General features: G+C 41.6%; 1 protein-coding gene and 2 long non-coding RNA genes across 11 annotated transcripts in view; 2 read left to right on the top strand and 1 right to left on the bottom strand.

The window, feature by feature from the left end:
* MIA3 (MIA SH3 domain ER export factor 3) overlaps positions 1–24,787 on the bottom strand; it is a 57,822-nt gene that overhangs the window by 1,231 nt on the left and 31,804 nt on the right. For 3 of the 9 annotated variants that reach the window (XM_038586197.1, XM_038586200.1, XM_038586196.1), the window contains exons 7-28: positions 17,888–18,019; positions 15,407–15,428; positions 14,577–14,665; positions 14,215–14,292; positions 14,022–14,132; positions 12,550–12,621; positions 12,272–12,376; positions 11,482–11,604; positions 11,284–11,395; positions 10,174–10,229; positions 9,993–10,083; positions 9,771–9,909; positions 4,801–4,902; positions 4,068–4,128; positions 3,909–3,944; positions 3,763–3,830; positions 3,538–3,638; positions 3,255–3,392; positions 2,477–2,545; positions 2,275–2,354; positions 2,063–2,134; positions 482–632 (exon numbers count right to left, since the gene is read on the bottom strand). In XM_038586197.1, the coding sequence (XP_038442125.1) occupies positions 482–632; positions 2,063–2,134; positions 2,275–2,354; positions 2,477–2,545; positions 3,255–3,392; positions 3,538–3,638; positions 3,763–3,830; positions 3,909–3,944; positions 4,068–4,128; positions 4,801–4,902; positions 9,771–9,909; positions 9,993–10,083; positions 10,174–10,229; positions 11,284–11,395; positions 11,482–11,604; positions 12,272–12,376; positions 12,550–12,621; positions 14,022–14,132; positions 14,215–14,292; positions 14,577–14,665; positions 15,407–15,428; positions 17,888–18,019 (2,008 nt within the window). Of the gene's footprint in view, positions 1–481; positions 633–2,062; positions 2,135–2,274; positions 2,355–2,476; positions 2,546–3,254; positions 3,393–3,537; positions 3,639–3,762; positions 3,831–3,908; positions 3,945–4,067; positions 4,129–4,800; positions 4,903–9,770; positions 9,910–9,992; positions 10,084–10,173; positions 10,230–11,283; positions 11,396–11,481; positions 11,605–12,271; positions 12,377–12,549; positions 12,622–14,021; positions 14,133–14,214; positions 14,293–14,576; positions 14,666–15,406; positions 15,429–17,887; positions 18,020–19,564; positions 19,815–24,787 lie in introns of those variants that run through there. The other 6 variants (XM_038586204.1, XM_038586199.1, XM_038586202.1 and 3 more) reach the window with 5 other exon arrangements.
* On the top strand, positions 1,145–18,341 carry LOC119868053. Its single transcript, XR_005385741.1, has 3 exons — positions 1,145–1,947; positions 15,787–15,888; positions 16,655–18,341. It is a non-coding gene; the product is annotated as an uncharacterized LOC119868053 (long non-coding RNA).
* On the top strand, positions 20,107–21,313 carry LOC119868052. Its single transcript, XR_005385740.1, has 3 exons — positions 20,107–20,212; positions 20,486–20,598; positions 21,077–21,313. It is a non-coding gene; the product is annotated as an uncharacterized LOC119868052 (long non-coding RNA).

Below are 24,787 nucleotides of genomic sequence, written 5' to 3'. Positions count from 1 at the left end.
CCCTAATCAAGCTCAGCGACATTTATCTGGCATTAAACTCGACCTTCCCTAGAGCTAACACTTCCTTATTTGTTCCCAAAGCAAGGAGTGTAACTTTAATCAGTTCCCTCCTCTCTCTGACCCACTGCTTATACTTCCGTCACGGTGATTACACACTTCATGTTTCCTAATACGTGCATCTGTTCTAGAGGACTCTGTAAGCTCTCAAGTTGGGAGAATTAGTTCTACCCATCTGCAGAATATTTCTATTACTACCTCTTGTCTACAAGAGAGATCTGCCCATCTCAGTACGGGGGAATTAGGCAGCACCCCGTGTGTCCTAAAAACTTGAGGAATCAAGTTAAAAATGTACTCCGCTTGCTTTGCACTTTCATTACCTAGGCCTGTAAAAGCCATTATTATAAAGTTTCAAAAAGGAACAGAGAACTGCAGTGGATGAATTGCACTCTCCAAGTCAATTACTACTATTCAATCATCATACCAAATGGTGGAGGAAGCGGCCGAGGCCCGAAAGGCCCGCAAAGTTGAGGGGGTGGTCCGTAGCGAATGGGTGGTGGTAGAGGGCCGCCCACGGGGGAGCCCATGAGGGGCACCCCTGGGAAAGGAGGCGGCCCTTTTGCAGCCATAGGAACCTGCAGAACAGAAGTAGTTACAGTTCTGAGAGACTCTGGTATGACGCACAAAAGCACCAACACCAGTAAAAGCTGAAACACAACGAAGCAGATGTCAGGCACCTGTCCAAAGAACAGAACCGGCGCAAAAAAACTTGAGCCCTCCCGTCTGTTCCCACTGGCAGCTTAAAGGAATGGCAGGGAAGCGAATGGTTCACCGGAATCCCCTTACTGCTGGAATATGCAGGGGGAAGAGAAAGCAAGAGGATAGTTGAAGGACATTAACAGAAATGACTCCTGACTAATAAACCCTACCACAGACCCTCAAGTCCTTCCCACTGCCACACGGTGCATTACTGCCACACTGAGCACGGACAGGACACAACAATGAAAAATCCACTCTCTACACATGTAATGGTACCCACTACTCAATTTCCTTTCATGAATTTTAATCCTCCGATCTCTCAATCTCTAAGCAGGAGCATCCTGTTTTCAATGAGGGCACAGAGACAGAGTATCAGATAATCTGCTGAAGGTCACACAGCATGTAAGAAGCCACACTGCAATTCTGTATCAGGTCTGCCTCTAAGCCTGCCCGCCTGCCTCTTCCTCCCTAACGTCCACTCCAAAGGGGTCCCGGATCCATGCTGCCTTTGGATAAAAACTCAAGAAATGCATGTTCCTAGAGTCCTGTGGTGAAACTTGGAAGCATTTTCCAAAAGAAGCAAGGTTACATGTGCAGAGGCAGGCACACCCCCAATATTTACCTTCTGCACCAGTTAATGCCGTGCTTTTACAGTAAGAGACTTTCACATGGGAAACGGGGTTAGAAATTCTAAATAATCAGAACACACACTGCGATTTCAGCCCAGAGAAGCCCAGGGAGCCATGAGGACTGGCGCAGCTCTAGTAGAGAACACATTTATGTGGAGATCACCGAAGGCCACTGCTGGGAAAGGAGGCCACGGGTAAGGAGAGATGTTCAGCGCTCAGCACTTCACTTCCAGCCTGCCTTCCTCCATTACGCATCTGTACTCTCAGGTTATTCAAAACAGGCTGCTTGCTATACAACTGGAGATACTCTTAACTGGCGCACTTGCAAACACCTAGTGGTGAATTAAGTTGTTCAGGACTGTTTTACGTTGCCTCAGAACTCGGAACACCGAAGGACACACACTATGTAGTCAGGGTGATGACTTTCCACGTCCTTTAGTAACAAACATGTTCCAAACGGGTTAACAGCCTAACCAAGTCAGGAAGGAGGAGGAAAAAAACCCAACCAACCAGTCAGATTTCAGCAACCCAGCAACACTTCCAAGTCCAAGACAACAGTAAGGTCAGCATTAACATGCAATTTAAAGCAAAGCGGGTTAGTGTCATGCTCTTCAGATCCTTTCCAGAAATACACCCAAGTAACAGCTCAGCTCAGTCCTCAACCTCGAAGTACTTACTACTACCGACTGCTCAGCCACAGGTGAACTGCTGGGAACTGAAGGGCCTTCGGGGTCTTGGGGAACAGTTTGCTTTTTAAAAAAATAAATGAGATAGTATAGCTATAACAGACACACAAACAGCAAAAGGATGACGCAGAGAGAGGGTTATAGCAAAAGTTCAAGGTTCCCTGAAATACTTAATTCCAATTCAAAGTGACTGCAGGATTTACCTTGCCTTCATCCGTCACCTTGGTAGGGGAAGAGCTTCTCGAGCTGCTGTTCATCGTGGGAGCTGCACCAGATCCCAGATCTGAGGAAGGCCAGAGAACGGATTTAGACTTATCCTGATGTATATTCCCTTTGAGGAAGAATAAGGGCTCTTCTGCCCACTTCCTCCATGACTTTACACTCTAACACACTCGGATCCCTTACCAGAGGCAGAGGGTTTCCCAGATGCCTCAGATGACCAACGAGGACGAGGTAGAGGCCCGTCCACTGACCCTTGAGAAAGAAAGAACAGAGCCCTTGTATGGATTTATCAGAAGAAACCAACCAACTGTGGACAGGTCAGGGTTCAGCTCTACCTAGAAAGCGACATTAAAAATGGGTCTCCTCATACATGATGGGAAATCCCGACGTAGGCACAGACTTAAAGAATTGAAAGCTGTTGGATTAAAAGAACAGCAATAAAACCTGCACGTTAACAGCAGCAGCTGGAGCTTCAAGTTACAGGCTTGGTACAGTCGTACAGGCTGATGTGTTCAGTCTGTGATCGGACTTCCGTATCTTACCAAGTATTGCATGTGTGTTTACGATTAGAAACAGACATCACCGTGTATTAACGAGAAATGGGTGTATGCTGTATTAAGTATATAGGCTTGAAGCTACTTTTACAACATCCAAGGGAGTTACTCTATAGAAATGCAAAGATAAAGACTTCTACTTTACAGTAATAAAGAAACAGTAATTATATATTCTTATAAAAATATTTTTATGTATCTAAAATACTTATATTAATGTTAATAACAATAAACACGTTCTATTCTAAAGCAGATCTTACAGCAGACTATACATCACAACAAATTAAAACACTTTTTTCTCTATAAGGGACAGACCCAAATTCTAAAACGCTATCTTCATTAGAATTCTCAAATAGAAGTGGAGGAACCTCTAGAAACAACTTGCTGCCAAGTAAAATGTGGATGCTCACCAAATTCACCTCTAGGCATCTCTCTTCGATTCAGCGTAGCAGAGAGCGGTCTCGCAGGCAGGTCAGCCGTGGGAGGTGGGGAGCACTCCCCCCCACTCACAGGGGATGGACCAAAAGAGCCGTTCTGGCTCAAAGGACCTGAAGATGACAGCAAACGTTACCGCTTAGAGGCAACTTTTCATTAGGAAATTCTGGGATGACTTCTAGGGCATCAGGACGAGAATGTAGTGCATATATACTTGCACCACAGCCCCGGATGCTGTTCCCTGAGAGCGCGGCCCACCTCTCCACGGAGGGTTCTGGGCGCTGGGTCGGCCCGGCCTCGGCTTCACAATCACAGGCTCCTCTTGCAGCATTGCCATCTTCTGGGTTAATTCCAGTAACCTGAATACAGAAAAAGAATGGACTTAAATGTGAAATACAGCATCAGTTCCTTATTAGATACCCAGCAGCACTGCCTTTGGAATCCTGAGAAGGCGCTGAGAAAGTGGAATTCCAGATCTCATACTTGTGTCTCAAGTTGGCAGCTTCCCTCTTCTCCTCGGCTATAGCTCTTTCTGCAGCACGAGCTTTGAGCTATTGGGGAAAAATCAGATCTGAATCAGTTGTGGCAGGCTACACACACAAGGAAAGAAAGGAAAAAAAAAATCTTACCCAGTTATCATGAGCTTTCTTCTCATGAGTCGCAATCTGAAAAAGACAATACATGGAAAACCATGTGGGGACTCCTCACAGCAGCCGCTACAATCATCTCTATCAGACAAGAAGAATCCTGCTGCTGTAGGGCAGGGCAGGGTGAGGCAAGGCAATTACCTGGTTTTTAAACGAGCGCTCTGTCTTCTGCAACTCATCCTCCATCTCTTCGATTCTACGCCTAAAAATCACATGTGCTTTTATCAATTAAAGTGCAACTAAAGAAAAATCTGAACGTCTCACCATATCCCCCTCCCTGTAACACCTGCATTCCTGCAGACTCCATTCACACGTAGAAACATACTTACAAGGTTACAGTCAGTATAACATGATCAAAACTAAGACTGCCTAATTTCCTGATTATCTAATGCCTGGAGTCTGAGCTGACACACTGTAATTTTCTTGACTGCTCTTCAGTGTCCTCCAGCAATCCTGCTATGACTATCTTCCTCCACAAAGGTTTTTCTTCCTATAATTACAGCCACAGAAAAGTTCCCAGAGTTGTGACTACTGTGTCTACCAAGTGGCACAACCACTGTAATGATTTCAGAAACATCACTATAGCAAGGCGGCTTCCTGAAAGAATTCCTCCAACACGCAGAATCACGTGGAACTGCTGGCACAAACCAAGTTCCCTGACAGTCTTGCCAGTACTGGGGAGAAGGCAATGGTTGTTAAAGTTTTTTCCTTTGTTAACTTAAAATTCATTTTTTCTCATAGGAATTAAACTGTATTCACATCCTGTGACCATTTACTTATGTTCTGTTGTTCTGTTCTACACAACATAACCTGCTTTTGAAAGACACCAACAGAGGTTCCCTGTCCCAGACACCACCCTCGAAGCTGAACTCACTTGTACGTTTTTACTTCCTCCGCAGCCAGAAGCGCCTTCTCGTCTGCAGCTGACAGCCGCTGCTCTCTCTCCTGCCGCTCATACTCTTCCTGACTCAGTTTCCTAAGACAAAATCAGGTGTCAGTCAGACGTGTTTCTGCCTTCCCAGCAGTCTGTCTGAATGCCTCTGGTCACACATTGCCTCCCCTCCCCGCTAAAACGCACAGACATACAATGTCAGAAAAGAGTCCAAACTTGACATTCTGGGATAAAAATCAACCTCTGGGCTGTCAGCGAATCACCCGCACTTTATAACTTCTCATGATTGTTTACTCGCTAGTAAATAGTTTAACAAATGTCAAACACACTCTATACGTATGGGAAAGCTCCTAGTGCTTTATACGCTGAAAGGTCATTTAACTTGACTGTGGAAGGCCATGGCCGATCAACCTCACACAATTAAGCTTCTCAAAGCAAGGGATAATTACTTCTCTTATTTCTCACCACAGAAAAACCTATAATGACTTCCATTATTTCTACCAAGAAAGGACAGCTTCTTAACCCAAGATGGGTACCGAGATAAGACAGTGAGCCAAACAAAGGCGGCGCCTTTTAAAATGTGCCTTCTAGCTTCTAACCTGTGCAATTAATCACAGAACATTCCTGCACTTCAGATATGGAACGCCTACTACTACCCATTTCAATGGAATTGTGATTTGAGAAAGAGAAAATCAGAAAAAGCAACATCTAGTGAATGCAACAGAAAAAGAATCCCAGCTGTTCCATAATCAATCTTGCCTACTGAAAACTGGTTTTAATCCAATTAACCTTCAAGCTCAAGATGTCCATGTACTATAAAATAGATTGCAATGACGGCAGCATTTAAGAGTTTAAAAACGTTATTTTCTTATTACCCTTGTACATCTTTGCTAGAAATCGAATTCAGAAGACATTTGAAATTTAAATTTCTGAGAAGCAAAATAAGAAGAGCTATATAGTTAAAAAAGGTTTAATAACAGGAAAGAGAAAAAGGTTTATGTATTCTTTTATAATGGCCCATTCAATACTCAGCAAAGTATTTTATGAATGGCTATAATATATTGGTACACTGGACAAAACTATATAAAGAATGTGCTTGAAGGCATCAGAAAGCTAAGATACTAGCTAACAAGTTTAATATATGAGGCCAAGATCCAGAAAAAAAAGCAATCTCAGAATTACGAGAAAGCCTGGCATCGGAAGCCACCTTTTCCCCAGGTTCATTCCATGCACAGAAGACAATGAAGATATAAGGAGACTGAGCAGAGCTTTCAACAGATCTGGGTTTAAAGAAAAATGAAGTGGAGTTCAAGGTTGCCAATGAGGGGGACCCCCCCCCCCAACTAAAAGTCTGAGGCTGTGGATTTGGACTAAAAAGAGTTGTGCAAAGAGGCAACACGGTGTCTTTTGAAGGGACGAGGCCATTTTTTAAATGACCTGAATTGCTGACTGGATTAAAGTAAGGAACTCATGCTACAAATAAACTGAAATCTTTTCCGTAGGCAAGTAACAGCATCCAGGACCTTTAGTTTCCTCTATAATTATTATAGACAATTTGGCCACTCAGTGAGAACTAACCAGACACACTTGTGATCAAAAGCTAAAAAACAAGAGGGACTGACCCATAACTGCATTACACAGACTTTAAAATAATTATGGTTTTATATTCAAAGAAGTGAAAGTCAAAATTATAAATTTTGGCAGAACTATAAAACTGAAACATAGTAATTGAAATTAAGAACTCAGTGAATAGAGGCACCTAGGTGGCTCAGTCAGTTAAGCATCTGACTTATGATTTCAGCTCAGGTCCTGATCTCAGGGTTCTGGGATCGGGATCGAGCCCTGCATCAGGCTCCTGGCTCAGCAGAGGGTCTGCTGGGGATTTTCTCCTCCCTGCTAGCCCCCTACCCCCCCCCCATGCATCCCTCGCCCCTGTTCATGTACACAAGTGTGCACTCTCTCTCAAATAAATCTTCAAAAAAAAAAAACAAAAACCCAATGAATGGTTTTAGCAGCCAATTTGACAAAATGAAGTGAAGAGAGTTTAGCACACAAGGTAGACAGGTCAGAAAAAACACCATCCAGAATGTAGCAAATCAAGTAAAAATGTAAGAAACATAGATGAAAAAAAAAAAAGTTTAAATAGAATCTTACAAGATAGAATGAAACACAATCAATACACAAAGGTCCCCCAAATTAAGAAGTGTCAATGACCTCAAGCAGCATAAATGCAAATAAGATAGGGGAGGGCAGAGAAGCAAAAAATGCAACCCCAACTTCCCACTCCACACCTGCACACCTCCCCATAACACTGCTGCAGCAGCAGAAAGCATGACGGAAGGCTGCAAGCTGCAAGGGCAGTGATGAGAAACTGAGTAGGGATGAGATGACAGACACTGGACTCCTCAAAGGAACTATCAAACCAGAAAGTAACTGGTTATTTTCAAAGTAATGATATTAAGTAACTGCAACCATCTTACAGCCATCCTGTAACAATCCTTAAAAAGATGTCTTCATACAAAGATAAACTGATCAAATCTGTAACTAAAGGATGTCCTTCTGGAGAATAAAAGGGACCCCCAAGGAAAGACTACAGATGGGGGAGAGAATGAAGGGCTACACAGGAACTATGCACGTGTGTGTCAGCAGAACTGGCCAGAAAGTGCTGGAGGTGTACAGAGAACTAAGTTATGTTACTCAGACAGCATCTACACCCCACTCAGGAGCTCAAGCCCTGAAAGAGGCAAATCTGTTCATGTATGTCATACTTCAACAAGTTCAGGACACATGTTGTGGTCTTTAGGGTAACTACACGAAGAGAGAGCAAGCTTTAACTATCAAGCTTAAAAAGAGGAAAAGCAGAATTATTAAAAATAAACAATCCAAAGACACAGGGAAGGAAGGAACACAGAACAAGCCATCAATCAGAAAGCAAATAGTAACAGGTAGATTTATTTTACTTTTTACAATTTTTTTTTTATTTTTAAATAATCTGTACATCCAACGTGGGGCCCAAACTCACAGCCCTGAGATCAGGAATCACATGCTTTACCAAGTGAGGCAGCCAGGTACCCCAGTAACAAGTAGATTTAGAAGCCATATTATAGAAGAAAAGGCACACTCACTCAGTCTCTACAGGCAAAATGCACTCACCCAGTCTCTATAGCTACCTACCTATTTATGGTACAAGGCATTCCAGAAAAGATTTTAAGGAACATAAACCTTTCAGTAGGCAGAAACTGCCAGGTGGAAAAACTGTAAAAAGACATTTTACTGCAGAGAAAGCAGCACACAAGGCTCAGAGTGGCATGAAGAACTGTGTTTGGTGTGGCTGCAGGTCAGAAAGCTGGTATCGGAAGCTGCCTGCGGAAATGCATCTGAAGAGGCATCTCCAAACAACTAAGGGGAAGTGTCCTACCTGCCTGTGCAAGAGTCTGGAATTGATCCAGAAGAGAACGGAGCACTCTTGATAGATTTTAAGCCCAGGAGGCCATTGCAGAGACTTGCATTTTAAATAAGTTCACTCTAGGCTGAGAGGGAACTGATGACAGCCTGGAAGAGGGGGTATGAGAAAGGGAAAGTGGAGAGAGGTGACCAGTCACGGACTAGCAGGAAAGAGGATATGGGTCCAAACTAACACAGGCTTTGGGGATGGAGAGCAGGGTACAAACCAGACAAGGTGACTCAGCGCATGCTGGATGAACTGAATGAAACAGTGCCATGATGACTATCATAAGAATTACCATTTAGGAAATGAAGATTACTATTGGTGGCAAAGAAATGCTCTTTAAAAAAAAAAAAAAAAGTAATGGGGTCGGGGAGCCTGGGTGGCTCAGTTGGTTAAGTATTTGCCTTTGGCTCAGGTCATGATCTCAGGGTCCTGGGATTGAGCCCTATATGAGGCTCTCTGCTCAGAAAGGAGTCTGTTTCTCCCTCTCACTCTCCCTTTGTGCTTTCTCTCTCTCAAATAAATAAAATCTTTAAAGAATAAAAAAATTCAAAAAATTTTAATAAAGTTATGAAATTAGAAATATTTCTCTGAAATAGGCCAAGTATTTATAACTGGCCTGAACGAAATCTGGAAAATCTAAACTGACTGCATGGTGAGCAAAGGATCAGAGAAAACATTAGTGGTATGCTTTCGATGTTTCGTGGCATCAAGTAATAGCCTGAGCACTTAAAAAAGATTAACTTTGCTCAGCAGGATAAGCCTTCTCAAAGGCTGAGGTAGATATATGCCAGAGTAAAGAACAAGACCAATCATGAACAGCCACTGCCACTGCCAACCTATTTGTAGAGAATTCAGATATTTTGGTGGAGAAAAAAAACTTAGAACTATAAAAGTGCATCTTTAAAAACATACACCTAACTTCAAATTTGAGATGTAGATTTCAGAAAATTAATACCTAAATATACATACTAAACAGGCATGTCTATATTTAAAACTCCAAATATCCTCACCATGATTACAGTATGTAACATTTAATCTGAGAATCTAACTAAAGGTCCAAAATTTAGGATATCTCCAAATTACTGAATATTCCATTTGGAGTATTTATTCTATTAAACATCATGTCTTACAAACCACTCCGATTCTGAAAAGCTGGATCAAGGAGTATTAGAACACATAGGATGATCAAGAAGGAAAGTGAAGTATGCCATGGAGCCACGAAATGAAGTGGATCCTCAAGGAGCACGTCTCGGTGGTAATCATTCACACCAGTAAACCACTACTTGCCAAACAAAGTACAGGCAACAATTTCTGACAACTGATTCCAATGGAAAGAAAAATGCAAATTATGGGAAACAAGAAAGGAAGAAAGACAAACTTCTACAAATTGCAGACAGAAAAAACCCTACAAATAATCTTTTAAAAAGACAAAATTCTGTCCAACAGTTCACACATTCACTTACACGGCAAGACTGCTAATGACGAAACATGAACATCTTACTTTTGCAGAGCCATTTCCTTCTGTTGATAGAGTTCGTTCAGAATCTCCACTTTTTGCCTCAGGGTTTTGCATTCGTCCTCCAGGCCGGCTTTGGCAGACTGCAGTGAATCACGGTCATCTTCTAATTTCTTTATTTGGTCTGTAAAGGATAAAACAGTTGAGCAGTGTGTGCTAGTCTGCAAAGGGTAAGAATCAGCACTTTCTTTTCAGGAAGCAGCCTACCTTCCAGGTTGCATTTAGTAGACATTGAGGCTCTAAGCTTAATCTGCAGAAGTTTTAGATCCTCTTCAACTACCGATATTGCAGTTTGTGTCTAAAAATTCCGAAAGAGAGAACTATCCTTACAAAGGAGGCACGATGAGCATTCACAGGCACTTAGGGTACTCCACAAAAAAGATCATACCCGAGAAATGTCCATCATCTGCTTAATCTGATTTTTCATTTTCTCACTCCGGTCACCTAAAATACAAAAGACTTTAATTGCATTTTCCTCTTTTGCTTTTTAACTCTATTTTCTTGATTTCCTCCAAACTAAACAACTGCCATGTTCAAACATTCAAAGGAAAAACAAATCAACCAGGAAAAGTAATTAAGCTCCGTGACTTTTCAGAGAATTGCAAACTTAGATTCAAAAAGTGAATTCCCAGTTTATATAAGAAAAATGCCATCTGTGCCATTCTCAAACAAGAAAGGATGTGTGAACTAAGGCTCTTTCTTCTCCCTCAGATCTACATACCCCTGGTCAGGTATCTCATATAGAAAGACTTAATCTTCTGCTCATCCCTTAAATCTGCTACCAGGTGTGGCTGAAAATGCCCATTGTGCAAGGAATGTCCAATTTGGAACAGTGTCCAGAAACAGGTCCCTTATCAGTAAACACTGCTACCCTTTAGCTCCACTCTCACGGCCCTAGTGTATGGCCCCCAGCACTTCAGTCCTCTTGAAATTGGTTGTAGGCTCTATAACTGCAGAGCTACAGAGATGATGACAACCAAATTCAACTGTCATCCCCACAGCACTGAGGGAGAAATAAATTTCTTCTACTGAACCGTGTTTACACTTAGAGGTATAAGTCACAACTATGCCGGTCCCAGCTCCAGTACATACACACACAAGCAGTCCTCGGTGGGATGGAAAAGCAGAGTCCACATTCATTGCACACCCACTGCTATGTCACAGCCCTGCAACCCACCTCTGTCCAGTGCATACAGATAAACACCTACAGCTCTAACACTTAAAAGGAAGTTAGTCAGGGGCACCTGGGTGGCTCAGTCATTTTAAGTGCCCAGCTCGTGACTTCAGTTCAGGTCATAATCTCGGGGCCTTGAGATCAAGCCCTGCCTCGGGCTCCTTGCTCAATGGGGAGTCTGCCCCTCCCCCTGCTCGTTCTCTCTCTCTCTCTCTCTAAAATAAATAGATTTTTTTAAAGAGGAAGTTAGTCCAAAGAGGAGCATCAGTGTACTTAAAGACAGGAACACAAAAAGAGGTCCAACCTCCCTGAAACTGAACTTACCTCCTACTTCTCCATTTGCTAACTCATCTAACTCACTTCCTCCTTTACTCTGATCCTCAGATTCAGATTCACAATCTAACCGATTCAACTGGGTAATGCAATTAGTCAAAGCCTAGAAAAGATGCAAAAGGGTATTAGAAAGAGCTTCTCAAGCAGATTTCAGGAGAATTAAGTATGTATTCAAGCGAATGAACTTACATTAATATTATCATCTTTGTGAGTAAGAGCTACTTCCAAATTTTTCTGAGATGTCTCAAATGATTTGATTTGCTCACTGAGCTCAGCGTGTGATTTGCTCCAATCTTTGATTTCTTGCTGCAACTAAAAAAACACATGAATTTCCAATAGGGCTTTTGCACTGAACATTTCAGGGCCAAGTGAATAAGACCGGGAAACAGGGAGTCATGCTACACTTTGACCTGTCATTATGGACTGAAGCCTTGGTGAAGGGACAGGGGAGAGTGGCCCCGATCCTAAGAACTGCAGTAAGAATACAACAACTCTCAAGGAAGTCCATCCAGTTTACTGTATCCTTCAGAAAATTGCAGCCAATTCAAATAATTCACTTCAATAGGGACAAAGGAGCACATCTCACTATCTCCCATGTCCACACTGCAGGTCATGTAACCTTACTTTGGTTGGTGAACAGTAATTACTCAAAGGAGGGTTATAAATACCAAATTCTTTGGTCAAAAGCAAATCATCTTACTGACACTATTCAAATGAATAACTGGTTGGTATTTGATAAGACAAAGACTACATTACATTCTGATAGCTATAAGAAATTATAGAAAAGATCTTAATTCAGAACAGATGGAGAATATATACATGCACTCAATTTTGGGAGTTTAAAACTTTGCACATCTAAGAATAGAATTCTGCATACATATTTCATTTCCTTAAAAACAGATCTGAGAAAAGATACTCAAGAAGTAATGATACTCAGGTCCCCTAATTCACACAATCTAGGACGTTAACTTTTCTTTACCTGTTCCTTCTTCTTCTTAAGCCTAGCATTTTCTTCTTGAACTCGATGGCATTCAGACTTCACCTTCTCTTCACTAAGTTTAGCTTCATTAAGGGCAATTTGAACCTAATGCAAAACACTCCTATTAGTGAATAAATTCTAAAGGAAGGGTATTACACCTTCCCAACTAGAAACATACAGTTTTCATTTATTGCATATTCTAGCACAGATCAAATGTTTGCTCTTCAACAAAACTATTAAACCTATGAACATCTTGCAGAAATTATAGGCAGCTTTACCTCTGAAAATTCTGAGGCATTCACTGAAATAACATCTTTCAGCTTCTCTATAGATTTCTTGTTTTCCAGTATCTGCCATTTGGAAGAACACAAAAAAATGTATGAGGATTTTAGTAGAAACAGTGGGATATGTTGTGCTAAAAAGATGAAACATTATCCCAGAGCCATCCTCTACATATCAGGTAAAAGCAGATGATTCAGTTTTAGCCAAGGAGAAAAGTCAAGAATATAATAAAGAGATAAGGAAAGAAGAAAATAATTGGAGCTCTGTTACATGCTATCCACAGCCTTTCCGGCTATGAGATAATGTGGTAGGTGACCAGACAAAAAGGTGAAAGAAAAAAAGAAAAAAAAGAAAGAAGAAAAAAAAAATCAAGTAATCTAGTTCAAATCATGGTTTCTCCTATTGGTATAGAAAAAAAAATCCCCAAAGTGACTTTAAAAATTCTCTTGCCTGAAACTAAGAATGGTGGGACTTGAGGCAGAATAGAAAAATCTGTCTTACAGAAGAATTCCAAATAATCTGTGAAGGTACTGCCTCCTCAAGGAGGTGGAGCATACTCTTCACTCTTAGAAGAGAGGGCTGGGCATAGTTACTTCCTTCCAAAGAGTACACCCAAGAGTGGGAACAGGTAAATTCAGAGTGGAGAAACCTGGCAAGTACATGGTCAGCCGAGTGCACAAGCTTAACTGCGTGTGTGATATATGGAAACCCAACATTAATATCACTGCCACTTTCCTACAGTTCTAAAACTATTTTTAAAAGGAATCATGTAGGGGATGCCTGGGTGGCTCAGTCAGTTAAGCATCCGCCTTCGGCTCGGGTCGTGATCTCAGAGTCCTGGGATCGAGCCCAAAGTCAGGCTTCCTGCTCAGGGGACAGTCTGCTTCTCCCTCTCCCTCTGTGTTCTCTCTCATGTAAGTAAATAAAATCTTTTTAAAAAATCCAAGGAGGGGAATTCCTGGGTGGCTCAGCGATTCAGCGCCTGCCTTTGACCCAGGGCGTGATCCTGGAGTCCCTGGATCGAGTCCCGCCCCGGGCTCCCAGCATGGAGCCTGCTTCTCCCCCTGCCTGTGTCTCTGACACTCTCTCTCTCTCTCTCTCTCTCTCTCTCTGTCTATCATGAATAAATAAATAAAACCTTAAAAAAAATTTTTTTTAAATAAAAGGAATCATGCAAAACCAAACAAAGTACAGTTTCTTAGTTGCTCTCCATGTTTCAGGGGTTAGAGCCAAGCAGTATGGAAATTATCCAAGCCTGAGGACAAAAATACTTCCTAGGATCATGAAAGTAACAGCTTGTGGTACTAGCATTTAAGATTCCATAAAGAAGGATGGATGTAGATTCATTTTCCCTGACTCCCAATCTTCTGTTGGTTATGGCACGGGAAAATGCAGAGTTCAATCCACCCCATCTACAGAACAGTTTGAAAGCCAAGTTACAGTTAATGCTTTGCAGCAAAACTCTTACCAAGTCCTGATTCTTGGCATTCTGTTCTCTCTCAGATTCTAACATAACACGCAGATTTTTAGCTGTATCGTCCAGAATTTCATTTGTTTCTTCAAGTTTCTTGATTTTATCCTTTTAAAAAAAAATTAAGATCAATAATAATTACTCATATTTTTGTTTTTAGAAAGTAATTTTAAAAAGAGAGGATTTTTACCTTAAATTTAATTGCTTCATCAGACAGAATTATATTTTGTTTCTTGGTTTCTTGAACATGTTTTTTTGATTCCTTAATCTATATAAAATAAGACACACAGAATTCAGAAATATAAACCACAGGGCTATCAGAACTTATCTCTGAGTGGTAATCCATTAGAGAAGAAACCCGTACTTTACGCATATGATGATTATTTCAGATTTGGATGCTTTGTAGGAAATAATGAAATTTTAAAATACCGTAACAACAGACCCATAGAACAGGAGGAAATAATTCAAGCTAGAATCATGAGGGGGAAATACTGAAAGAATATAAGAATAGTTATTTAGAGTTAACTATAATATATTAAGAACATAACATACCTTCTGTTCATAATTTGACAATTTTTGTACAAGTTCTGCATTTTCTTTCATGATGTTCTTCAACTTCTCAGAAATTTGTTGTTCAGTGACTAAAAGGGAGGGGAAATCCATAAGATTATGAGGACTAAATAAAACTAAATTACCCAACGTATTAGCAGTACGTTATCTAGCACTATGAGGAAAAAAGAACTTATCGTAACGATTACGCCTTTAAAAAAGCAACCTGTAGTTAATACCAATAATGGTGTAAAAATACTACTGAAATTCAAGAAAAATATATAAAGACCCTTCTTTCAATGAGATTCCAATTTACACTTATCTCAAAGATAGGCTACAGGGTATAAAATATTTTAGCTTGATATCCTTCCCTTCATGGAGTACCTTTCTTCTTAGAAAATGTGACCATTTCAAAAATATGTCAATTGCAAAAAGAAAAAGACAAAAAGACAAGCACATTGGTTTACATCTCTATTCCTCAAATTATCTACTTAAATAAACAGATACCATATTGATTAAACCACTAGCACAGGAACTCTGTTCACATGTAATAAATGTCCACTAAATCAACAAAGCTAATCTGCCCCAAATCAAACTGGTCATCTTCTTCCTACTCCCACAATTTGTTCGGTCTCCTCTCCTAGCTCACTGGTAGCATCACCATCTACTCTGTCATCTAAGCTAGCAACCGAAGGTTAATAAAACCACTCGGGAGTCAGTAACTCAATCAGACATCAGAAATCACTGTATCTATTTCTAGCTTATATGAAACTCGTATCAAGCACCAAAACTGAGGGAAAAGTACAAACAACAAAATAAGCCTAAATATTTACCTTGATAGACTCTACTCTTTACCTAGAAAAAAATAAATTAAATTTGATGTCAAAACGTTTTGTTAACAGAAATATTACATTATACTATAGAAATATTATATATGACAGTTAAATCGTAAGTAAGTAAATGAAAATTTAGTAAGTTTGGTTCATCATAACAATCCACAGGATTAAAAAAAAAGAAAAGGTTAAAAAGCATTTCAAATGTAACTGGTAGGGATTACCTTACAGTTTCTGATAGATAAAAGCTCTAAAGTAACTCATTTTCTAACTAAAGGTATGTTTATCCATTAAATGAGTACCAATTTTATTAAAGCATTTAACTTTAATAATGGAATTGCTTATTTTCATATTAAATATACTAATGTTTCTTTTACTAGATCACTGGACAACCCCCAAATAGCCAGAATGAGGTCAGGAAACCATGGCTATTCAAAGATAATTTCAGGAAACAAAATTAAAGGCATAATCTTTGTCCCAAGGTATGTCTCTTTCTCTCACCAGAAAACTTCTTTGAAATCCTATTAAAAGTTGCCAATTGGCTAAACTTAGAGATCTAATAATTATGCTGGATCATCTGATTATCCCAAGCCCCTAAACACAGTGATCACAAACCTGAAAGGGAAAGAAGACTGCTAGAGAGAAATGCACAAGCAACAAGAGAAACACCAACTAACCACCAAATCATCTCTAAAGATAGCACTCAATTATAGGGTCACAAAATCTAAGTGGTACTCGATTTTTTTAAAATTGTTATTTAAATGTCTCTGTAACCCAGAATTTATTTCCACTTTCAAAAGTTGTAAGTGGTAATGAGATACTCAAATCAGTCCATAAATCATCCACGTATCTCATTATTACAGCATCTAACACCACTTATAATGTTATAGGAAAATGCACTCAGAGTTCCAATACAAAAAGAAATGACTGTTTCTCTAATGTCACAGCCTTGCTAATGAGACAGTAAGCTTCTTTGGCCCTCCTTTCACCCAAATCAATAGGCAGGAGGAGGTAGGAAGAAGCAAAGAGCAGGCAAATGAGAGCAGGGATAGCAGGAACCAAGGTTCCAGAGCCAAATTCTGAGGATGAGTAGCAACACTTAGGACATAAAGCCCTCATCATTCTGTGAAAATGTAAGCAGGTTTTAGGATTTTTAAGATGGGAGAAACAAGAGTGGGAAATAAAAACGTTTTCATCTTTTCCCCTTTCATTCATCCTTTCTATGCTCCCTTTCTCCTTTTACCACAGGAAAAGTCCGATGAGGTTAGAGGACTCTTCCCAGGAATCCATGCAAATGATGCTCCTTTTTAAGTGATTTTACCATCACTCGTGCAAGGAGAGAAAGCTTATGAAAGTAAGACATCAGAAAAAAGAAATAATCAATCTTAGAAAGACATGCATCCAATGTTCTCGCTACTTTACCAGCTAAGCCACAACTGAAACTGAAAGCTTTTCATCTGCAAAGCTCATTTACACAAAATGCCTTTTTTCTCCAGTTATGTTAGACAACTATCTACAATACAACACACAATACACTCACAAGAATGAGTATGTATGGGTGTACATATATAGACAAGCACAAAAGACAAATTCTGCACAGACCCTCAAGGAATAAAAATTTTAATAGTATGTCTTTGCAAACTACGTAATCTGTATTTCCAAATAAAAATATTTTATGTGCCAAACAGCGCATGGTCAAATTAAAAATCTGTGCAACAGATACATATAAAAAAAATACTGCAAAATTACCTAGTGTCCTAGATACCACTATTTTTTACTATTCTTGGTCTTGTGGCATTTTTTCTATTTGTACATTTTTATATATTTATGTACAGAATATACAGTTTACCTACACTTAGCAGTCTTCATTTATGCCTTTTTCCATTTGACATTAAATTGTGAGCATTTTCTGGGCCCCAATATCTTTGAAATACATAAATAGTTATCTAGTATCCCATTATATGGATGTACAATAACTTATCAATCCCCTTACTATGGATCATTTAGTTTGTACCAAGTTTTCATTCTAAAAGTGTTCCACTGAACACCTTTATATAAGATTTTTAGTGCACAAGTGGTTATCTCTTCAAGACCAATTAACTAATGGTATTATACTATAATAAAATGATATAATAATGTTCAGGATTCTGATACATATTACTTAATTGCTTTTCAAGATGACTGTAGGAGTTCCCAATTCTACTAGGAACATATATGTGTACCCAAGAAGGTATATATAAACTTAATCTTAAAATTTTGATTTAAGATTTATAAGTTGAAGTTTTCCCCTTAAGATTATGCACATTGTCTTATTTGCATAAGTTTTTACCAACAAAGATTACACTGAATTATTTCATAAGATTATGGGAAATGCAGAGATTATAAGCATTTGTGTTCATGTTAGTAACTGAAAAAGAAACAAAAGTGATTATAATAGATCTGTTGTCTTGATGAGTGAAGGTTTAAGTTTAATTTACTCACAACAAGGACAGTTTTCCAGAAGAAGACCGCAAATGAACCAATTCCCAAGAAGGCAGTGAGAAGTACAGGCTTCCATGGCAAGCCATAAAAATCAGGCCCAGGCTGAACGTCATCAGGCAATGTAGCAACTAACTGAAAGAGAAATAGGAGAAATAACAAGAAGCCATGAAGGAATTAACAAGAGAACAAAGAATCATCCACAGAAATTCTAAATCAAGCTTCACCAGGTAACTACCCCCTCAAAAATCTTCAGGAGCTTCCACTGCTTCAATAAAGATGGGATACTGGCAACCTCATATTTCTTGTTTGGCTTGAAGTGCGTTATAAATATTATGGGTCTAAGTTCGGGTTCCCTGGGGTGGCTCAGCGGTTTGGCGCCTGCCTTCGGCTCAGGGCGTGATCCTGGAGATCCAGGATTGAGTCCCACATCAGGCTCTGTGCAGGGAGCCTGCTTCTCCCTCTGCCTGTGTCTCTGCCTCTCTCCCTCTGTGTCTCTCATGAATAAACAAATAAAATCTTAAAAAAAAGAAAAAAAAGGTCTTTAAAAGTTGAACATATGTTTCCAGTTTCCAACAGGTCCTATCACATCACGCTCTCTAGAACATGCCTAGATCTCTTTGGATCATACTTTCTTTCCTCTTAGTTGATGTTTATGACTTAAAAGCCACATAAAGGGACCCTGGGTGGCTCAGTGGTTGAGCGTCTGTCTCTGGCTCAGGGAGTGATGCTGGAGTCCCAGGATCGAGTCCCACATCCGGCTCCCTGCATGGAGCCTGCTTTTCCCTCTGCCTGTGTCTCTGCTTCTCTGTGTGGGTTTCTCATGAATAAAGACTTAAAAAAAAAAAAAAAGCCAATAAAACACAAAACTGAACACCCTATAGAGGAATCGACTTTCGTGGCCGTACATAAAACCAAAATGATGGGCAGCCCAGGTGGCTCAGTGGTTTAGCGCCGCCTTCAGCCCAGGGCGCGATCCTGGAGACCCGGGATCGAGTCCCACATTAGGCTCCTTGGAGGGAGCCTGCTTCTCCCTCTGCCTGTGTCTCTGTCTCTGCCCCCCCCCTCATGAATAAATAAAAATCTTTAAAAAAACAACAAAATGATGATAACGAACCCAAATAATGTGCTTTTCCTTAGTCCTTCCTATTCGACTGTCACATGAAAACAAATGCTGAGTAATAAGCTCAGACACAGCTCCCGAGAACTGGGCCAGACTGCTCTGAATGTGACCGCCTCCCACCTAACACAGGGCTTTTATTTTAAATGCTTCCTCGACTGGGGTCGCCCTGAACACCTGCCTGATTGTACAGTTTCGCCGCCCTCCCCGACCACACAAGTGACCATCATACCGCCCCCCCCGACACACACACACACACACACACACACACAGACACTCACACCAGCGCCGAGGCTCCGTGGAAAGGGACCCGAAGAGATCCTGACTGCGCACCAGAGATAACACAGTGCCTGGTACACTCTGAGAAACCAATGGCGAACGAACCAGCGCCGAAGCCTTCCTACAATCCCCTCCCCCCTCCCGCCTCCCTCGACAGCACCGCAACGTCCTGCCGCCCCGGGCCGGCCCGACTCCCGGGCTCCCGCGCCCCGCCAGGCGCCCACCGCGCCCACCCTCGCCCGCCGGGGCTGGGGCCCCTCCCCGGGAATGGGGGCCGTCACCTCCAGCAGCTTGGCTATGAGGGCCGCGTAGAGCACCGACAGGGGTCCCAGGAGCTCCGAGTCCCCCGGGGAGGCGGTGACAGAAGGCACAGTGGCGGGAACGGAGTCCATTGTGGTGGGGGCCGCTGCGCGGAGCCGACGCTCCCCCGCGGAACAGCACCGGAGCCCTCCGCCCCCCCCCTCCTTTCCACCGTTTCCTCCTCCGGGAAGGAGCCGGCCGAGGAGGCGGACGCTGGGAGTGAACTTCGCCTTCCCCCGCCGCCGGCCCTTTCCGCCCTACGCCTCCAGCAAAAGACGTCATCAGACGCCGCCCGTCGGAGGACGTACGCGCGCGTGCGGGGGCGGGGCCAGGGCGGCGGACGGCGGCGGGCGGCGGCGGGCGAGCCAGGCGGGGAAGAGCGAGGAGACCTGCGCGGGAGAAACCCCGGGAGGCGCGCGGACCGAGGCTTACCTGCCGCGGGAGCTGGGGGACGCCGCGCCACGGAAAGGGCCCCGGGGTGCGACGAGGAAGGGGAAGACGGGCTGGGGCGAACTCCCCGCCCCGCCCCCCGCCCCGCCCCCCGCGCCGGCCCGGGGTCACTGCGAGCGGGGACCCCAGCCGCCGGTCCTGCAGCCCACGCGGACGGCAGCCTCGCCCACCCTAACAAGGTCCACCCCACCCCGTCCCCCGGGCTGGCCGCGGTGCCCAGGGCGAGGCCGGCCTTCCCCGGGACCTCTGCCCCCCCACCCCCACCATCCGCACCCCACTATCCCCCCACCCCCACCCCACCATCCCCACCACACCCCCACCCCCACCCCATCTTTTTCCCTGTCCACTCCACTGGCTCACGCTGTCTCACCGGCCGGCGCCCCAGAAATTAAGGCTACTTGGAAGGAGCCTTGTCCCCACCACACCAAACCGCAGGGCCCCGTATTTTACAGTCACGTGACACGTGGAGCCAGGACCAGACCTGTGCATAGACACGTTCTAAAAGTGGAAGAAACGGGGGACGTTTAACGTGGAGGAAAACTTGATGTTTGCAAATCTTTAAAAGGTATGTGTTCCGGTATTTAAAGTCAGTTCAGAAGAACACACAAGATCTGGAAAATCCTCAAAAAAAAAAAAAAAAAAAGAGCAAGGGGAGGGGGTGGGAGGGGAGGTGTGGCAAGGAGGCTCTGCAATGAAAACCGCATGGTGTGCTGGCCCAAGAATATAGATTACGGAACAGAACTGAAAATCCAAGAAACAGACCCAACTGCATTGAGAACTTGGGATACAATACAAGTCAGCTGGGGAAAAAGACACTTTTCCATTAAGTGATGTTAGTAATAATTAACGTTTTAGTTAGTTAACATTTACTGTTAGTTATAACTTACATATGTTAGTAGTTATAAGTAACTAAATGTTAGTAACTAAATGTTAGTTATAACATTGAGTTACAAAAAAAAACATTTAGTTACTACATGTTAGTAGTCACAACTGACTAAATGTTAGTTATTACTAACATTTTAGTTAACATTTTTTTTCATAAGGATAAATTGCAAATGAATCAGAAACCTGAACGTAAAAAAAAAATGAACACAAGTACTAGGAGAGACATGGGTGAATTTCTCGATGTATTACGAGTGAGCAAAACCTTCCTAGGTCTCAAAATCCAAGAGAAGAGATTTGCAAACAACTGCTTAAAAAATGTCTAGCCCCTGCACACAGAAAAAAAAAAGAAAAAGCAAAATGTCAAAAAGTTTGACAGTGACAACTGGAGAAAAAAACATGTGTAACATTAGAGACAAAGGGATAATATCCCTAAAATCTAAAGAACTGTGCAAGTAAACGGAAGAAAACAGCCAGCAAACCGATAGAAAAAATGGGCTGAACAAAATAAAGAATCAACAGCTCTCATGAAAAGATATAGGAATAGCTCACAAACATATGGAAACATGCTCTGCCTCACTCATAATAAAAGAAATACAAACTAAACCTAAGCTGAGATACCATTTCTCACTTACACTGGCAAGATCTAAACGTCTGACACCATACTCTGTTGGTGAGAGGATGTAGGGGAAACAAGTATTCTCATACTCTGTTCATCATTATGTATCTCATACAAAATGACAAACCTCTATGAATGGTAACTTCACAACATCTCCCCAAATTACTCCTGTATTTACCTTCTGAGGCAACAATCCCACTTCTAAAGATCTCAAAGATACTGTGGACACAACAAATGTTGAAAAGATATATGAGGGATCCCTGGGTGGCGCAGTGGTTTGGCGCCTGCCTTTGGCCCAGGGCGTGATGGGGACCTGGGATCGAATCCCACATTGGGCTTCCGGTGCATGGAGCCTGCTTCTCCCTCTGCCTGTGTCTCTGCCATTCTCTCTCTCTCTGTGTGTGTGACTATCATGAATAAATAAAAATTAAAAAAAACTATAAAAAAAAAGAAAAGATATATGAACGAAACTGTTATTCCAGTATTATTTATAATTACAAAAGATGGCAAACCACCCAAACGTCCATCAAAAGAAGAGCTGCTGCATACACTAAGGTATATTGTGAAAACAGAAAAAAAAAAAAATTATATATATATATACTGCTAGGGTATGGCTTCCAGAATTTTTTTTTTTTTTTTTTTTAAAGAAGGGGAGAGAAAAGTGTAGACTACTACTTCTACAAAAGAAAGTAGCGAGAGACAAATATATTTTATACGGCTCCAGGATAAAATTCACATGCAATAAACCACATATTCAAAGTGCACAATCTGGTTTAAGTTTTGACCTACGAATACACCTGTGAGAATGTCATCACATTCAAACAACGTATCCTTCACCTCCACAAGTCTCCTCATCCCCTTGGGAATCCCACCTCCCACCACTTGCTGACCAGGCCTGTCCCCACCCCAAGGAGAACTGCTATCCTAATAGTTTGCATTTCCTAGTTTTATATGTGGAATACGTGATACACCACATATTCTACTTCTCTGGCTCATCTCACTCAGCATAACTTGAGATTTACCCATGTTGCTACATACATCAATAGGTTATTCCTTCTTGTTGCTGAGTAGCCGGTCAGTATTTGGATCTAGCACAATTTGCTTATTTATTCAGCTGTTGGGCATTTGAGGTGTTTTGGGTTTTTTTTTTTCCAGTTTTTAGCTTTTATAAACAGAGAGGCTATGAATATTGATATGTAAGTAGATGGATGTAGATGCAGGATTTATTTTCTCAAGAGTACATGCTTAGCAGAGGGATGGTTGGATCATTTGACAATTACCTTTTTAAGAAACTGACAAGTGGTTTTCCAAGATGGTGTACCATTTTACAGCCCCATCAACAGTATATATTTCCAGCTTCTCCACATCTCTAACATTTGGTATTTTAATTTAAATCATTCCTTTTAGCTTTAGTCATTCTAAGAAGTATGTATGATAACTCGTGATGGTTTAAATATGCTTTTCCCAGAAAAGTAATGATGTTGAACATTTTTTCATGTGCTTATTTCCTATGCACACATCTTATTTGGTGAAGTGTTACTTACTGGGTTACTTCTTATTAGTGACCTTGGAGAGTTCTTTATATATTCTGGATATAAGTCTTTGTTCACATATATGCTTTCCAGTGATTCTCTAATCTGTGTCTTGTCTTTTCATTCACTTTAACAGTGTATTTTGAAAAGCTGAAGTTTTTATTTGATGGAATCCAAATTATCCAATTTTCCTGAGTGAATCCTGCTTTTGGTGTGAAATCTAAGAAATATTTGCTTAACTTTTTTTTCCTGTAAGTCTTATAGTTTTAGGCTTTACATTCAGTTCAATGAAGCATTTTGAGTTAATTTATGTGTACGATTAAGGTATGGATCAATTTCTTGCACAGGGATATTTCCAATAGTTCCAGTCCTGTTGGTTTAACACACTTCTCTTTCTCCACTTTGTGTTTCTACCTTTGTCAGAAGTCCACTTCCAGGTACGGATGGATCTATTTCTGGATTATCTGTTCTGTTCCAGTGATCTTTTTGTCCACTGCCTACACTGACACCATGCCCTCCTAATTACCATAGCTTTATCCTAAGTCTTGAAATCAGGTTACGTTTGTGTGTTCAAGGTCCCTGGAATTTTCTATATGAATTGTACAATCAGCTTCTCATTTTCTACCAAAAAATCCTGCTGAGATTTTGATTGGGATTATGTTGACTCTGGGGAGCAAAATGGGAGCTTAATACTTTACATACTGTTTGTCATAGTGACAAGTTTGTTTTTTTTTAATATTTTATTTATTCATGAGAGACACAGAGAGAACATGAGACAGAAACATAGGCAGAGGGAGAAGCAGGCTCCACACAAAGAGCCTGATGCGGGACTCGATCCTAAGACCCCAGGATCATGCCCTGAGCCAAGGGCAGAGGCTCAATCCCTGAGCCACCCAGGCGTCCCTAGTCTTCTGGCTCTTGAACAAGGCATCTCTCCATGTATTTAGGTCTTCGATTTCTTTCAGCAGTATTTTATAGTTTTCAATTATAAGTCTCACAGTTTTGCCAGATTTATCCTTAAGTAGTTCTTATTTTTTGATGCTATCGCACACAGATTTTAATTTAATTTTATTTTTTTAAAGGTTTTATTTATTCATGATAGAGAGAGAGAGAGAGAGGCAGGGACACAGGCAGAGGGAGAAGCAGGCTCCACGCCAGGAGCCCGACGTGGGACTCGATCCCGGGACTCCAGGATCGAGCCCTGGGCCAAAGGCAGGCGCCAAACTGCTGAGCCACCCAGGGATCCCCCCAGATTTTAATTTTAATTTCCAATTGTTCATTGCTAGTATATATACAGTTGCCTTTATTTTTTTTTAAGATTTATTTATTCATGAGAGACACAGAGAGAGAGAGGCAGAGACACAGGCAGAGGGAGAAGCAGGCTCCATGCAGGGAGCCCAATGTGGGACTCAATTCAGGGACCACGGGATCACGCCCTGGGCAGAAGGTCGATGCCCAACCGCTAAGCCACCCAGGCATCCCTACAGTTGCTTTTAGATGTTAATCTTTATCTGGAAACCATACTAAACTGTAGCTTTATTGTAGATTCCACCTGATTTTATTCAGAGATATTGAGTGTCTGCAGATAAAGACAGTTTTACTCCTTCCTTCCCAATCTGTATGCTTTTTCTTTCTCTTGACTCAGTGCACTGGCCATTTCTTACTTATACTTACTTATACTTACTTTATAGTGCCCCACTATAATGTTTATAGATGGGATG

Source organism: Canis lupus, chromosome 38 (assembly GCF_011100685.1).
Source record: "Canis lupus familiaris isolate Mischka breed German Shepherd chromosome 38, alternate assembly UU_Cfam_GSD_1.0, whole genome shotgun sequence".
NCBI lineage: Eukaryota > Metazoa > Chordata > Mammalia > Carnivora > Canidae > Canis > Canis lupus.
Note: the sequence above shows the minus strand (reverse complement) of the source record. Positions and strands in the feature narration are given on the sequence as shown.